General features: G+C 41.0%; 1 protein-coding gene across 10 annotated transcripts in view; it reads left to right on the forward strand.

Moving 5' to 3' along the window:
* Positions 1–16,660, forward strand: part of DIP2C (disco interacting protein 2 homolog C) — a 2,757,794-nt gene that overhangs the window by 1,857,235 nt on the left and 883,899 nt on the right. For all 10 annotated transcript variants that reach the window (XM_044064688.1, XM_044064689.1, XM_044064690.1 and 7 more), the window contains one exon: positions 11,508–11,622. In XM_044064688.1, the coding sequence (XP_043920623.1) occupies positions 11,508–11,622 (115 nt within the window). The remainder of the gene's footprint in view (positions 1–11,507; positions 11,623–16,660) is intronic.

A 16,660-nucleotide genomic window follows, 5' to 3' on the forward strand; every position in this document is an offset into this window, starting at 1 on the left:
CAGGTTTTTATTCCAAAATGTTTCTGGTTCCCAGGAATGAGGATCATTCTAGACGTGTCTTTTCTCAAAATCTTTCTCAATGTCCCTTCTTTTAGGATGCTGTCTCTTCAGGTACTTTTCCCTCTGTTGCTTCCTCGAGCATTTCTGGTATCTCTGTATTTGTAGGACACTTGCCTCCATATTAAGAAAGTTTTTAACATTTCTCTGTTTCTTCCTATCATTATCAGTTATCTGTTTTGCCTTTTGGTTTTTCTACAGCTTCAAGAGTCTTTACCAAATGTTTGGCCTCTGTGGTAGCCTTCTGCAAATGTCAGGTAATTCAGATATTCCATTTTTTGGATGACTTTTTAATCCAAGCCCCCTCTCCTGTTTCAGACTTTCCCCTTCACAATGCTGTTTCTGCACAGTGTGGTCTTCATCCTTCTCCTCAAAAACCCTATTTTGACTCCCTCTCAGAACCAAGTGTATGTCAGTTACAGGATCCAGACCATTCCAGTGCTGGCTTTTCTCCTGCCTTACAAGGTCCTCTCTTTGATTGCTTATTTCCAATATTTTCTTTTTCTTCCAGTCCTTCCTGCAAGTGAATTTCACTGAGCTCTGGGGTACATGGTTTTCACATTCCCATGGCTCCTGTTACCAAACTTCACACGAAGAAGTTTCAGTGGTACCAAAAGACTTTTTCCTCCAGCACTGCCACTCTCTGGAATATCTTGTCCCTCTTTTACCTTGTCTCAAGCTTGAGTTCCACTAGTAGATTCACCAGATTTCCCCGAGTCCAGGTCTACCTTTTCAGGTTCCTCTCCTTACCCAAGAGTTGTACATGGATGCTTCCAGTCATGATTAATGAGTCTCCTTCAACAACCTAAAAGTCCAGTTTCTTTGGTCCATCAACAACTGATAGACTATGTCAACATCAAGGTGATGAGAGCTCTACATACAGCTCTCCAGGCTGTTCATTCCCTTTGGGTTCCAGGCCCACTGAATATTTTTACAGATAATACCATAGTCATGGTGCTTCAACAAGCAAGGGGGCACATAATCTTATCTTCATTGCAGGCTCACTCTCCAAGCTTAGAATTTTGCAGTCCACCATCACTTCATTCTTCAGGTGGTTTACATTCCTTTAGAGCACAGTCTGGTGGCAGACTCTTTGAGAGGTTCCATGACAAATCCTCATGAATGGATCCTTCACAGGGAGGTGTTTCTGGACATTATACATCAGTGCGATACTTCTCCGGTAGATCTTTTTGCCTCCCTTCCCCAGTTTTTTCCAGAGTGCAAGGTACACTGACTCAGAAAGTGGATGCTGTGTCCTTTTTCTTCAAAAAGGATGTTTCTGTATGCCTATCTCCCTCTTTCCCTACTGCCAAAGGTCCTGAGCAAGATGATATTGGACTTCTCCAAAATCTTGCTGGTGACACCCTTTTGGCCCAGATAACACTGGTTCCCCCTTCTATTTCACCTGGTCAGGGACAGTCATCACAAATTACCTCACAGGATGGATCTTTGCACACAAGACAAGAGATTTCTCATTCACCCTCACTTGTCCGCCCTTCAATTTTGGGTAATAGGATTTTGATTCCTTTTAGGTACCAATTTTTTGAGGATGTACACTGGGTTTTGCAAGAGGCCAGAAAACCCACTGTTAGAAAATCGTAAGTGATTAAATGAAAAAGTTTTTCTTTTTTGTGTCCCAGGCATAACCTGGATCCTTTTTCTACAGTCCTTTCTTATTTTGTGAATTGCTCAATTCTGGTTTGGCATACTCATCTGTTAAAGTTCATTTATCAGCCATTTTAACTCGTCAGCCTCTCAATCCATCTTTGTCTTCTAGTTTTGAAGGCAAATAGTTTTTAAAAGGTGTCCTTCATGTCCAGCTTCTAAGAAAGCCTATTCTTCCTGCTTGGGTCCTTAATTTTGTTCTTGAGGAATTCTCCCCTTTTAGGCCTGCAGTTTTTTCTTTCCTACAACATTGTACTTGAAGGGCTGAAGTTTTGGTGGCTGTTACTTGGCCAGTAGGGTCTGCGACCTTCTTGCACTCATGGCTGTTCCTCCTCTTTGGATTTTTCAAAAGGGTCTGAAAACTTTTCATATCAATTGTTTTATGCCCAAGGTGGTTAATGATTTGTTTTTGAATTAGTCCATTCATCTTCCTTTTTTCTTCCCTTCTCCACAGAATAATAGTGAAAGTGTTCTTCACACCTTGGATTTACATAGACAGCTCGGATATTACATGGACTAGACAAAGCATATCAGAAAATCTGTGCAAATTTTAGTTTCCTTTCATGTGGGAAAATTAGGTATGGTGGTGGCTAAGCAAACCATCTCTGCCTGGATTTCTAAGGCCATTTTTTTTTTTTTTTTTTTTTTTTGCTATTCTTTTCGTACTCATTATAGCAGAGCAGTGGCCTCTTCTGGTGCTTTTTTTTTCAAGGGTCTGGATATTATGTCCATCTTGGAAGCTGCTCGTTGGTCTTCTGTTCACACTTTTACCAAACATTACAAGTTGGATGTCATTTCCAGAACAAGAAGGGTTTTGCCAGGGCCATCCTTCATGAGTTTATAGAGCGCTCTTTTATGCCTTCCTCCTTCCATACTTTCCAGTAGCTTTTGTGCTCTTCCAAAAGTAAAAAAATATGCAACAGTGATAAAAAAGGACATGGTAGAGTTGTCTAAGATCTTATCATAACAGTAGGTATCTTACTTGTCACTGTTGCAGTATTTTGCCCCTCTGTTACTTTCTGTTACCCTCCTCCTGGCTGTGAAGGGTATTTCTTGCAATCTTTTATTTTTCTTCTTCCTGAATGGATATGTTATTGCCTTCTCTGGGATTGCTCTAGTTCTTCTGGGACACTTCAGTTCTGAGGATTAGGCATCTGTACTTTGGACACGCATCTTGACATATGACACCTGGAAGGTGTAAAGGTTTTGTTATGCTGGCTGGATGTTTGGCTATCCTCGGAAGGCTATCCCAAGAGTAAAGAATACTGCAACAGTGAGAAGTAGGAAATTTACTGTTCTAGTAAGATCTTGCATAATTATACTTTCCTAAGGAAGGATATAGTTCAGTCATAATGTCTTTGGGGTAATTAAGTCATAGTGTTTTGGGGGTTGTAGACTTTTAGAATATAAAGGCAGCAATTTTTAAGCTCAATAAAGATGAATTAAAATCTAAAGAAATCTTAGTGGTTGCAAAGAATAATAACATTGGCAAAACAAGTCATGATGAAGTACTTAGTAACTTTATCCATTGCTGTTACTGTAATTGAAGACTTCAGAAATATCTGTTTGTGATTTACTGCCTGCTCATAAACGTTCAGCTGTAACCCTAGACACAGCTGAAAGGATGCTAGCTTTTATCAGCAAGAATTACTACATATACCTGTTGGAGAATTTCATTTTCAGAAACTATATCATTAGGTAAGGTCACTTAAATCTGAGACACATTGGCAGCAAGATATTATCAAACAAGATTGCAAAAGATATCATTTTTAGAGGTTCTCTAGTGCAGCTGTAGGTGATTGTAACCATAAAAGGGTTAAGTATATGCTTTTTAATGCTCATAGTTTAAATATGAAGCTCCTAGATTTAAAACATATTACACGAGGAAAGTGTAGCAGTGGAAATAGTCAGTGAGACTTGTTTGGTCCACGTAATTTGCTGTTAAATGTAGCTCAATTACAAGCTGTCATAACTTTAGAAGAAGTCAATCTTATGTGTGTGTGTGTGTGGGGGGGGGGGGTCTCCATTTATGTAAGTAATTAGCTTCAGTCCAGTCTTAAGTTAACTGCAGTTCATTTGAAATTACCAATAAACATGAGGATGGGTGGGCAAAATGTAACAGTTGTAGGTTTTCCTGGAGTCCAACACTTTTCTCTAAATGAGCAGATCAGCTTTAAAATATTTTGGTTAGTCCGACAAGTAATTCAACCATTTTTTCTGGAGACTCAAATGCCCCCTTGTTACATTAGGGCACCTTTATTTCTCTAAAACATATTGAAAATGAGCTGCTTGAGCATCTGTTACAACAGGTTATTTGTACCACTCCTCTTTGGTATCTAATTTCTTGACATTAAAGTAGACAGCAAAGGTCTGTGGCTGATTAGGTTTGCATGTCCATCCAGTCTTGGAGCTGTCATAAATACCCCAGATGACCATCATATTCTCTGTGAGGGTCTAACTCATGCTAACAGATAGTGCTTGGACCACGGCCTGAAACTAAATGCCCCCAAATGGTGCATTTTGGCCTTTGGCAAACTGGGCACTCCTGTTCCTTTCACATAGCAACACACTACTAAAAATTAACTCTGTCATTAGGGACTTGGGCACTTTCATTGACACTGAAATAACTTTTGACCACCATGTGACCACTGTTAGGAAATCCTTTTATGTAGCCAGACTTATCAAGAGGGGTATATCTTGTAGATCCAAGGAAGTCATTGTCCCTGTTTGCTCCTCCTTTATCAGACCATTAATAGACTACAGTGCCCTCTCTATTATGTACTAGGCATATGAAGCAGCTTGAAAGACCACAGCATTTCCTTACCAAAAGAAAAGAAAAAAATCAAAGTGGTGGTGTACTTGAGTTACCCTGACTGCCTTAACACACACTCACTCTTTTCCATGTCCTGCTGACTGTTGAGAAGAGATCTCAGATTTGCTTACAGAGCCTGAAAATATCTGGTCCTTTGTAACCTCCTACATTTCCACAAAACTAATCCCACCCTAAACACCAGCTGAAGTGACCTAAACTAACACAGAAGCATAAATAGGAGTGGTTGGTTAGATACAGCTCTTTGGCAGAGAATCCCTCATTTGTGTAATAGACTCCCCTCAGAGGAAGAGCAGAGTAGTTCCTTGACACCTTTTTAAGCATAACCTGGTTGATTAAATGGCCAATCATAAGTACACCCAATATGGAAAGGGGCCAAAACTAAGTAGGCGTGTAGTATTCATATTTTGGTAAATTGGTTTAGCATGCGACACCATGGAAGGTATGTTGGGCCCTTCAGGGGAGCCTGTTCATAAAAAGGCCAAGAAATCAAAGCCTGAGGTCTCTGCTGCTCCTCCAGTTCCGGACGTCTATCCTGAGGCCGATGTTGGTGCAGTGACATGTTTGGAGGTAGCCAGTGACTCTTGTGCGGGTATCATTGTGGAGGCCACAAAGGATCCTACTAGCATGTCCTCTGAGGTAATGCAGACGTTCACAAAGGATGTAGGTAGGTAACCCAGGCTGATGGTCTCTGAAGGTCCTTGTGGAATTTCACAAATCCTTTTTTGTGAAGATGTCCCTAGCACCATTATCGAATATAGGCCTACGTCAGGCCTCTCGTCTTTCCATCATATGGATGTTCCACTTAAGAAAAAGCATAAAACTAAGCGTTCTTCTCAGGAACATTCTGCTGATTGGCAAGCCTTTTTGCAAGGGTTGTTTAAAGCTTTTATGGCCCTTAGGCAATTTACAGGGGTCTCTGTCCCTTCTTCCCTTTCTCCAGTTTCTCCTCAAAAAAGAATTAGGATTGAAAATTCCTCAAATGAAATGATTCCTCTGGGGTGAATCTCTGCCATATTCTGCCCAGATGTCCTCTCCATTGGGATGTGCTTCCCCAGAGAAGGAAGAAAGTAATACAGAATCACCCGGGGAGGATATTACCTTTGGTGAGACCATTGTGAAGATGAGAGAATTTTTCAAGTGGGATTGCTCTCAGGTTTCAGAGATACAAAAAAGATATTATGATCATATTACAGATAGATACCTCTTCCTCATCTGCAGTACCTCTGGTGCTACTAGCTTTCTTGGATGCTTTCTCCTGTGCTTCTAAGTGTCCAGATTCACAACCTTCTGCCCCTAAAAGGGCAGACAAGTTTTACAAACTGCTAGAAGACTGCAAATGTTTGTTTAACTGCCGTTCTGCTGATCCAGCTACAGTCTCAGTGACTGCTGATAAACCCTCTAAGCTTTTGCCTTTAAATTTCCTTCTACCCTCAGATAAGGAAAGCAAAGTTATGGGAAGGTTGGGGGAAAACGTATATACTTCAGCCACACTGACCTTTAGAGCCATAAACTACCAGATGCATATAACTAAGTATACCTTAGCCCTCCTTTCTCAAGTAACTAAGCTCATTTCAGAGCTTCCAGACTCGTACACTAAGTCTTAGCTTTCTTCTATTTTGGGTTTCTCTGCTCAAGTGATGCATCATTCCATTAAATGCAGCTATGATGCAGTGGAAGCATCTGCCAGAGCTGCTGCATCTGCCTGTGTCCTGAGGAGGTACTCCTGGCTGAGACTCCAGCCACTACCAGATGATATCAAAGCTAAAATTATGGATACTCCATTAGATTCCAAGGCCTTGCAGATGCAGAACGTTTAAGTCCTTGCAAGAAAAGGGCAAGCAGTTCCAGGACCTTAAACATATTTGTTTCACCAGTTCCAAAATTTCAAAGATACTATCCTTCTAAAACTCCCTTTGTAAGGAAGTTATCTAGACCTCCTCCTTCTAAGAGTAAAAGAAGTGCCAGAAAGCCTTACCCTGTCAAGACTTCTGCTACTATTCCTCCTGCTCAGAAACCACCCTTTCCATGCAAGCTAGGCAGTCTGTGACTACCAACCTCTCTGCAGCCAGACTCTACTATCCTTGCATCGTTCCCTGTCTCTCCCTGCTTGCAAATAAATCACCAAAGACTCCTGGGTTCTTTCTGTTATCCTCCGAGGATACTTCATGGTATGGGAATACTCTCCCACCCCCCACCCCCCATGGGTATTCCTCAAACCTCAGAAGACCAGTTGGTTTTCTTTCCTCAGGAGAGTCGCACCTTGATTTCTCAAGGAACCATTCATGAAGTTCCACCTTTACAAATGGGGAAAGGATTCTATTCAAGAATGCCACTAGTCCCCAGAATGGATGGTTCTTGGAGACCCATTCTACATCTCTCACATCTAAACACTTTTTAAAGGCCCCCACCTTTTGCATGTTTTCCTTAAACACTATGCTTCCTCTCCTTCCACAGGCCTTCATAGTGTCCCTGGATATCAAGGATGCCTATCTTCATGTCCCTATTCATCCTCTTTACAAGAAATGTCTGTGCTTTGCTATTGCTTCCTCACATTTTCAATTTTCTGCCTTGCCTTTTGGTCCATCTGTGGCACCAAGGGTCTTCACAAAATGCTTGGCTCCTGTTATTGCCTTTTGTAGACTCAGGGGTATTCAGATTTCTTCCATACCTGGACGACCTCCTCCTCCTCCAGGCTCATTCTCCAGACATTCTTTTAGGGAACCTTCATTTCACAAATGTCTCTTCTGGAAAGACTAGGATTCACTATACATTTCCAAAATCCTTTCTTATTCCTTCACAAGACCATGTTTTCCTAGGATGCAGAATATAGACAGACAAGATCTTGGATTCCTAACCTCCTCAGAAAGTCATCTCTCTAACCGTTTTCTTTCAGGTTATAATTCCACTTCAGTCCCTGACAACCCGGGAGTTCCTCCATCTGCTAGGCTTCATGGAATCCACTATTCCCATGTTACCTCTAGTCAAACTTCACATGAGGAAACTCCAGTGGTATGTCAGGGCAGTCTGGATGCAACATGCTCATCCAGTAGATTTTATGATTCCTCTCCTTCCCTGCTTGAAAAAAGAATTGCAGTGGTGGATTCAACAGGTTACCTTGAATCCAGGGCTTCCCCTCCAACCTCCCCTTCTGTCTCGTGAGTTATTCACAGATGCCTTGGACTTGGGATGGAGGGGGGGGGGCAACCTTTACCTCTTGGAAGGTTCAAGATTTATGGTCTCTTTCACAAATGAAGGAGCACATAAATGTAAAGGAGACGAGAGCTCTCATGTTTGCCATGCAAAACCTTTCAACCTCTTTTCTTCCAAGTCCCCTAAAGTGGTTCACAAAGAACACTAGTTCTTTGGTATGTCAACAAGCGCGCGCGGGGGGGGGGGGGGGGGCAAGTCAGATCTCCTGTGCAGGTTGGCTCGCAAGGCTTGGGAGTTGGCAGTCAACTAACCCTTCAGGTACTTTAAATTCCTCCCAGTCAGAATGTTGAGGCAGACACATTGAGCAGGTGGCATGACTCAATCCCATGAATGGATGTTGCACAGGGATGTATTTTTGGACATTCTCCATCGGTTGGGTACTCCTCAAGTAGATCTCTTTGCCTGCCTATGAACAGACAGCTTCCAAAGTTTTATGCCAGAGTGCCTGATCCTCTGGCATGGAAGCGAGATGCTCTACCCTTTTCTTGGAAGGGAATATTTCTCTATGCACCCCCCCCTTCAGAAAGTTCTGTTAAAAATACAACAGGACCAACCAAAAATCTTGCAGGTGACTCCCTTTTGGCCAAGAGAGCATTGGGTCTCCCTTCTTCTGCATTTAGCCAAGGGCAATCATCACAAGTTACCTCACAGAGTGGATCTTCTCACACAGGACAAGGGATCCCTAATACATCCACAAATGTCAACCCTTCATCTGACATTGCAGATGATAGGGTTTTGTTTCCTTTCAGGCACCTGTTTTTTGAGGACATGTTGCAAGTTCTACAGAAGGCCAGAAAACCCAATACTAGGAAATCCTACATTTCCAAATAAAAAAAGTTTTCCATCTGGTGTCATCTTTAAAACCTACAACCATTGTCTGTGGCTATTCTGGTGTTTTTTTCTTATCTGTGTGAATTACTGAAGACTGGATTATCATACTCTTCAGTAAAAGCTCATCTCTCAGCCATTTCTGCCTGTCTGCCAATGGGCCCCTCCTTTGGCTTCAAGATTGGAAGTCAAAGTTTTCTTGAAAGGCATCCTTCATATCAGACCACCAAGGAAATCAGTCCCTCCTCCTTGGGATCTAAATTTTGTATTAGAAAAACTTACATTGCCTCCCTTTGAACCAGCAGTTTCCTCTTCTCTCCAACATTGCACTTGGAAGACCATGATTCTTTTGGCTATCACTTCAGCCAGAAGGGTTTCAGAACTTCATGCCCTTATGGCTGCCTCTCCCTTCACTGTTTTCCACAAAGATAGGGTTTCCCTGTGCAATAATCCCTCCTTTTATGCTCAAGGTGGTGAATGAGTTGTCACTTAACCAATCCATTCAATTGCCTGCCTTCTTTCCCTCTCCACAATCTTCTAGCGAGAGGATTTTATACACCTTGGATGTGCATAGACAACTCAGATGTTGTGGATAAAACCAAGTCTATCAGGAAATCTGACTGCCTCTTCATTTATTATTATCCCAGGGCTCTGGGCAGGCTTGTTTCCAAGCAGACAATCTCCTCTAAGCCATTTCCTTTTGTTATGTGTTTCATGGAAAAACCCTTGCATCTCCGGTTAAGACTCATTCTACTAGAGCTGTCTTCTTCAGGTGCTTTTTTCCAAGGTTCTGGATACTTCCTCTATCCTGGAAGCAACTACTTGGTCTTCTGTACATTCTTTCACAAAACATTACAAGTCGGATGATATATCTAGATCTAGAGCTGATTTTGCCAGGGCTGTTCTTCGGGGTTTGTAGAGAGTGCTACATCCCCTTCTTCCACTCTTTCTTCTGCATGAGCTTTGGTATTTTCCTTCATGTTATGAATACTGCAACATGCGAGTAGAAGGAAGTAGAATAGAATAAAATCTTACCATAACCATATATGTTTTTCTCTTCTATATGTTGCAGTATTCTATCCCTCCCTCCTTCCCCCTGATGCTTGCTTGATTTTTAGATGTTTTTTTTTTTTTTCAAAGTTTGTCTCAGGCTGGTGTTCTTCCTGGGGCATTCAGTTCTGAGGATGGAACATGCCAATATCTGCTTTATACCTGATGTTGGTCGGGGTCCTATGTGCGACGTTGCATGAACCTTAACAGTAGCTTTAGACTTTTGTATACTGGCTGGATGTTCGGGACAACCTGCAGTAGACTTCCTAATGTTATGAATACTGCAACATATAGAAGAGAAGGACATCTGTGGTTATGGTAAGATTTTACACAACTGTTCTATCTCCCTACCCAAGTCAGCTTAAAAAGACCTGCATTATCTTGCTCTGCTTTGAGAATATCCTTCCCACCAGTCTTCATTGCAAACAGTCAGCAGTATATAACCTGTGATCCTTCTGTGTCCTTTCCCACTTATATTTCTGTGACCTTGTTCGTAGCATCATTCCATCAGCTGCTCATTGAATGCTATAATTCTGTTTCCTTGTCTTGCTTGCAAGCGGCACTGGTAGTAGCTCTGAGAACATTGGTGTGATGCATAGTTCTGCAAAACTGCTCCAGTTTCATTGTTCAGTAATTTGTCACCTCATCTGTATAAACAGTATTGTCTTTGGGCAGTACATGCATAATCATAATGTTTTTTCTTGTCATTTTCTAATTGCTCTCAATTCTGTCAATATTATTTGAAAAAAAAAATAACCAAAGACCCACAAGTCAGCAAAGGGGAGAAGCAGAGTTACAAACAATGAAGTACAATGTTAAAATAATGCAATGCTTAACACTTCAGATTATCTGTCCCCCTCCCCAAGAAAAAAGCCACTTTGTTTTGTTACTTGTAGTTTCTTTATCTGCCACCCCACCCCCTTTTATTTTTTTTTTTGAGATGGTAGTCATATGAATGCATCTAAAGTGATTTTGGCTGTATTACGTTTCTGAAAGTAAAGGTGTGGCTTGTGGTTGGACTGACTGTGACTGATAATTTGAGTTGTGAAATTTCATCAGGCTAAGCCCAGCTTTGTGGCACAGAAGGATAAGGCCCTGGCTATGACCCAGATGGTATACATTTAAATAGTGCTTCATGTGCTGGAAAAGCCGAGCAAGAGAACGTGAGAGTCCACAGCTGACACTGACATGCCTATTCTGTGGGGGGAAGAAGAAGTGGTCTTGGTTTTGTGATGGCTGCCATGCGAGGTGAGACTTGATGGGATTGAAAACAGCAAAGGCCATGAACGTGGGCTTCGTTATCCCAAGCCAGTGATGGTAGCCTTCATTAGAACGTGATTGGAAGCGCATGCATAAATTGGAGGGTGGAAGAGGCCTCACTGGAAATGCTGTCATTAGCAGGATGCCTGTAAGAACAGAAGCTAACTCCTTCACTGACTGGATGATGGCCCCTATGGTTTGCTGTCCCTTCTGTACTGGACATATCCAGTACAGTGGAATGAATGTCTCTCTGATCAGCTGTTGTCTGCAAACTGGAGATATCTAGTACAGAGGAATGAATGTCCCCTGTGGTCAGCTGTCACTGCCATACACGACCTATTGAGTATAGTGGAATGAATGGGCTCAGTGGTCAGTAAGTTTAAAGACAAAAAGTATACAGGGAAAAAAAAAACATTTGATCAGATTATTATACACACTTTTTAAAATTCTTAAGATTCTTGTCTAGTCTTTTAGTGCCTTTCAGCTAGCATCACCCTTTCTGCACTGCACATCTTTTTGAAATCACCCATGGAAATAAAAGCCTTTCATTTTTGTGATCCTGGTGGAGTTGACAATTTGCCTGTCTGTTTCTGTTTGTTTGCAGAATAGCTGTGTTTTCCGTAAATGTCCTTCATGATGAAAGGATAGTTATCATTGCAGAGCAAAGGCCTGATTCAACGGAGGAGGACAGCTTTCAGTGGATGAGCAGAGTTCTTCAGGTGAGCAGTGCTTGTCAGCTACTCAGCATTAAATTCACCCTTTAGAATTAAAAGCAGATTGGCAAAACTGTGTAGCACTGTACTGCAGTAAAGAATGCAGCATCTAAAAAATCTCTGTAAATTCAGAAACCGTGACTGTTTCTGTCCCAGTTATCTAGTTACAGTTTATTTGTACAGGAATGACTTTCAGCTATTGGCTGTTAAAAAATCACAGTATCCTACGGAGTTCTTAAATATGAATTGTAGTGTGAGCTCTTAAGTGCTTTAAGGGAGTATTCTATGTTCCCTGTCAGATTTAATTTGTGCAATTGTTTTATTTTTTCCCTTTGCTTTGTACTTTCTGTACTATTGATGCTGCATGCAATATATGGAACCCGTTACCCTGTTCCTTGGCTTCCTACTGCAGTCCTTAGCCCATCTTATATTGGAGGCACCTTTCATTGTAATAATGTTCTGTAGTAAAATGGAGCTAAAATGTTAGTATCAACCACATTTAACTTGAAGTAAAACCTTCACTATGCTGCAATGCAATATTTACACTCTACAATATGCTAATTTTATGTTAATTTTTATATATGGCCTACAGTGTTTAAAGGAGAGCTGTACCCACAGACTCAACAAAAATGTTTATTTCATCATGTTTTAATGTTTCTTATATTTTAACAGCACTCTGGAACTGTACGTTTTTTTAAATATTTTTTATGTAATTTCAGAGTCTGACCACATGGGGGTCTAGCATCTTGAAGTGATTTTGATTTCTTACTCATCTTCTAGGTATCCCACAATGCAGTGTTTGTTTTTAAAACGTTGCATCACACAGGCATGTTTGTTCCAAAGCTGCTGTCACTGCACTGATTTTGCACACATACACTGTTTTCATTAAGTCCAACAGTTTTAACTAGTATTTCTTGCTGTTTAGTGACTAAATACACAAACAGCGATAATGCCACAGAACAGACATTCAAAGTACTTTTTACTGCTGCTTCTTTTTAGAGAGGTTAATTTGCAGTCTTTTTTCATGCCTGAGTTGTAGTTCTTCAGCTTATCTCCCCTCCCCTTCACACTTCAACTCCCCAGCTGACAAAATGCTAAAGGTAATTTGAGCTACTTACTCTTGTGATGACCGCTGACGGCAGCAGACTTGACTCATGGACTGTTTCCTTGTGTTAGCCTTTTCTTTTTGACAGTGGGACACTTATTTTTGCTGCACCATAGCCTCCTCCAGTCCTGAAATGCAATCCATGCTCAATAGTACTTATGAACACACTGTATTGCAAACCTTCCAACTCCCATTCTCAAGGCTTCCTAATAGGCCAAAATCCCTTATAAATCTTGACCACTGTGGTGTAAATATAGAATAGTTAAAGGACTTTGTTTTTGCATTAATTACTGTTAAGATGCATATTAGTGTCACATACTTCCTGAAATCACCAGTACTTCACCCTATTAGAAGTTGTGATGGAAATGTCCACAGCATGATTACAAAACTGAGCATTATATAAAATCAAGGACATTTGAAATGCATGGTCTTTGGCCATTTACCTCTTATAGCAGTATTATATTGGTCTGCCTTTCAGTAGTCTGTACTAGTAAAATTAAGCACTAGAATCGAACATTAATGCCCAATGAGTTCCTCAGTAGTATGTCCAAGTGCACGCATGCACTAAAAGTAAACATTTCCTCCACAGAGTCCCACACTAGTCGCACAGGCACTGAAATGAAACATTTCAGCCAAGCAAGCACATCACTGGTCCATTCCAGTACACACAAGAAGCAAAAAAAGCATTTCCCCACCTGACCCCTTTAGTAGTCTGTCCAAGTAAACAGAAGCATTGAAATGAAGCAGTTGTTCCAGATGTGTCCCTCATTAGTCATGCATGTACTCAAATTTAAATATTTCCTAACCAGATCACTTTAGTAGTCCGTCCAAGTACACTGAACCACTAAGACGTCATTTTTCCCGAAAGGAACCAGTTCAGGGGTCTGTTGAAGGTACACAGATGCATGGAAATCAAGCATTTCACCAAGTGACAAGGTCTAGAGTCTGAAAAGTACACACAAACACTAAAATGAAGCATCATCTCCTCCACAGAGGCCCTCAGTAGTTGCCCAGCCACAGAAAGTAAATATTTCCTCAGGTAACCACTTCATTGGTCTGTCCTGGTAATCACTGGTACCAAAAATGAAGCCTTTCTATCAACTGACCCATTTAGTAGTTGGCCCAAATAAACAGCAACACTGAAATGAAACAGTGCCCAGCTCGTCACTCAGTAGTATTCCCAAGTGTAAACATATAGTAAAAATAAACATCCTCCCACAGTGTGTCCAACTGTAGTCGTATAACCACTAAAATTAAACAATTTCCCTAGGCGAGCACTTGAGTAGTGCATCCAAGTACACAGAAGCACTGTGTCCATCACTTCCGGAGTTTGTTGAAGTGCACAGAAGCATGAAAATGAAACATTTCCCCCAAGCAACCACTTCTGGAGTCTGAACAAGTACACACAAACACTAAAATGAAACATCATCCCCTCCACCGCAGTAGTTGCCCAACTACCTAAATTAAACATTTCCTCAAGTACGCCTTTATTAGTATGTACAAGTACACACAAGCACCCAAATGGTACTTTTCCAACACTGGACACTTCAGTATTATGTCCTTGTATACACAATCACCAAAACAAAACATTTGCTGATGCAAACAATTCAGTGTAATGTCCATGTAAGTACATACAAGCATCAAATTAAAGCATTCTCCACAGCTACCCCTTCAGTAGTCTGCCCTAATACACACAAGCACATAAATGAGTTATAACTTTCACTGAGCACCTCAGTAATTGCACAACCATCAAAATCAAACATTTGCCCTAGGGTCACTCTTAGTACTCTATCCAAGTACACACAAGCAGCAAAATGAAAGATTTTCACTGGTGGCCACATCAGTATAATATACCTATATGCACAAACACTCATAAATGGAACATTTCCTCAAGCAAACAATTCTGTTTAATGTGTGTGTATGTAGGCACCAGCACCAAATGGAAACTTTATTTACAGCTACCCCTTGAGTAGTATGTAATTTCCCCAAGTAACCACTTGCAGAGTCTGCACAAATATACACATGCACCAAAGTGAATAATTATCCCCCACAGAGAAAATCAATAGTCAAAAAAGCACCAAAATGAAGCATTTCCCCAAGCAACCCCATTAGTAGTCTACACAAGTACATGCAAGCACTCAAATGAAGCTGTGGCCTCCACCGAGCTGTTCAGTAGTAGAACACTATAACCAAACCTTTCCCCAAAACATGCCCCACAGTAGTAACACAAGCACCAAAGTCGAACATTTCCACAAGTAACCAGCTGTACCAGTCTTTCCAAGAACACCTAACCACAGAAATGAAACATTTCCCCAAGCGACCACTTTGAATCTGAAGTACACCCATGCATCAAAATGAAGCATCATCATCTGCCCTTAGTAATTGCACAAGCACCAAAATGACAGTGTCCTCCACCCTGCCATTCATTATTAGAGCAGACACTTAAACTAAACATCCCCCAGTTTGTCCCACAGTAGAAGCACAAACACCACAGTGAAATATTTTCTCATGTAACCCCCTATAGCAGTCTGTCCAGGCACATACAACCACAAAAATGAAGTATCTGCACAAGCACCAAAACAAAACATTTTCCCAAAGAAATGCCAAAGGTAGTCTGTACTAGGAGACAGATGCAGTAAAATGCACCATTTTCCCCAAAGGAGTTTCACAAGCAGTAACAGTGGCCATTTCCGCCATTGTGTCCCTCAGTCATACAACCGCTAACAGTAAACATTTCCCCAACAAGTCCTGTGATATTCACACAGGCACTTAAACAAAACCTTTCCCCCAGTGAGTCCCTCAGTTTTACCACAAGCACAAAATGTAATCATTTCCCTGCAAAGTATCCCTCATTTGTCCCACAACCTCTTGCATGCAAGCTGGAAAATCATTGCAGGTAAACAGTCGACAGCTAGTTATGTCCTCAAAGAACAGAAAATAACAGTTTACTAGATACCACTGCATACTTGCAGTAAACAGCAGTATACTGCATATTGCCTTGCTAACCAGCTTGGAGTGTTGCACGTGCTTCATAATTGTACACGCTTTGACCGGTAGTACTTTCAAACCAGTTGCGGCATGTTCATTTACTTCTTAAGGTGCAAATGTCAGCAGTACCTGATAAAAGGAAATTAAGGTAAATAAACAGCAGAAATGCATTTAATTGTAAGTTTTCACTTGTCTCTGTAGAACAAATAAACCAGGGTTACTAAGGCACACTGTATGAACACAGTAGCAGGTATACACATTCATTGCACCAGGGTTCATGCAAGTGATTTAAAATGGGCATTTCTCTATAAATAAAGCCTTTTGAAAAAGCAGTCCATTTCAGAATTTACAGCTGCTGTTTTGTGTTATGCAAGACAATGAAATGCATATTTGTTAACCTTATGCCTAGGCACACTACAAGAAATGGCTTTAGATCTTACAATACTCATTCTAGATAGGAATGCTGCTCCACATGCTTTGCATTGAATTGAAGCCTTTCTGCATCAAATGCCCAATGAAACAGCAGTTTTAGCTAGATAAAGAGGAGTCAGAAGATACTGAAGGCTTAGGGGTCGAGGTCCAGTAGGGTATGTAGTGACCTTTATAGGGCATTTTTTCTTTTTTCTTCTAGTGTTAACTGCGCTAAAAGATGTACACATATGATATGTGGTGAATAGCTGCTTATATGGCCAACTGTCATTGCTTTAAGAGTAATGCCACATAAATTTCATAGTAAAATTTTAAATTAAACTACTCTCATTTCACATCATTCCAAGTTTGACTGAGACATGTACTTTCACCTGAATGCATCGCCTTTGAGTATACCATTCAAAAAGACTGCCTGTGTGCTAAAAACCTTAATGAGTAAATGAAAGGAGGACAGAAGTTTTAATATACAACATTAAACTCTGACTTCTGGGTTGTATTTGGGCATTGCAACACTTAAACTAC

The sequence above is a fragment of the Protopterus annectens genome, chromosome 3.part0 (genome assembly GCF_019279795.1).
Source record: "Protopterus annectens isolate FY-2018-M chromosome 3.part0, PAN1.0, whole genome shotgun sequence".
NCBI classification, from domain to species: Eukaryota; Metazoa; Chordata; order Ceratodontiformes; family Protopteridae; genus Protopterus; species Protopterus annectens.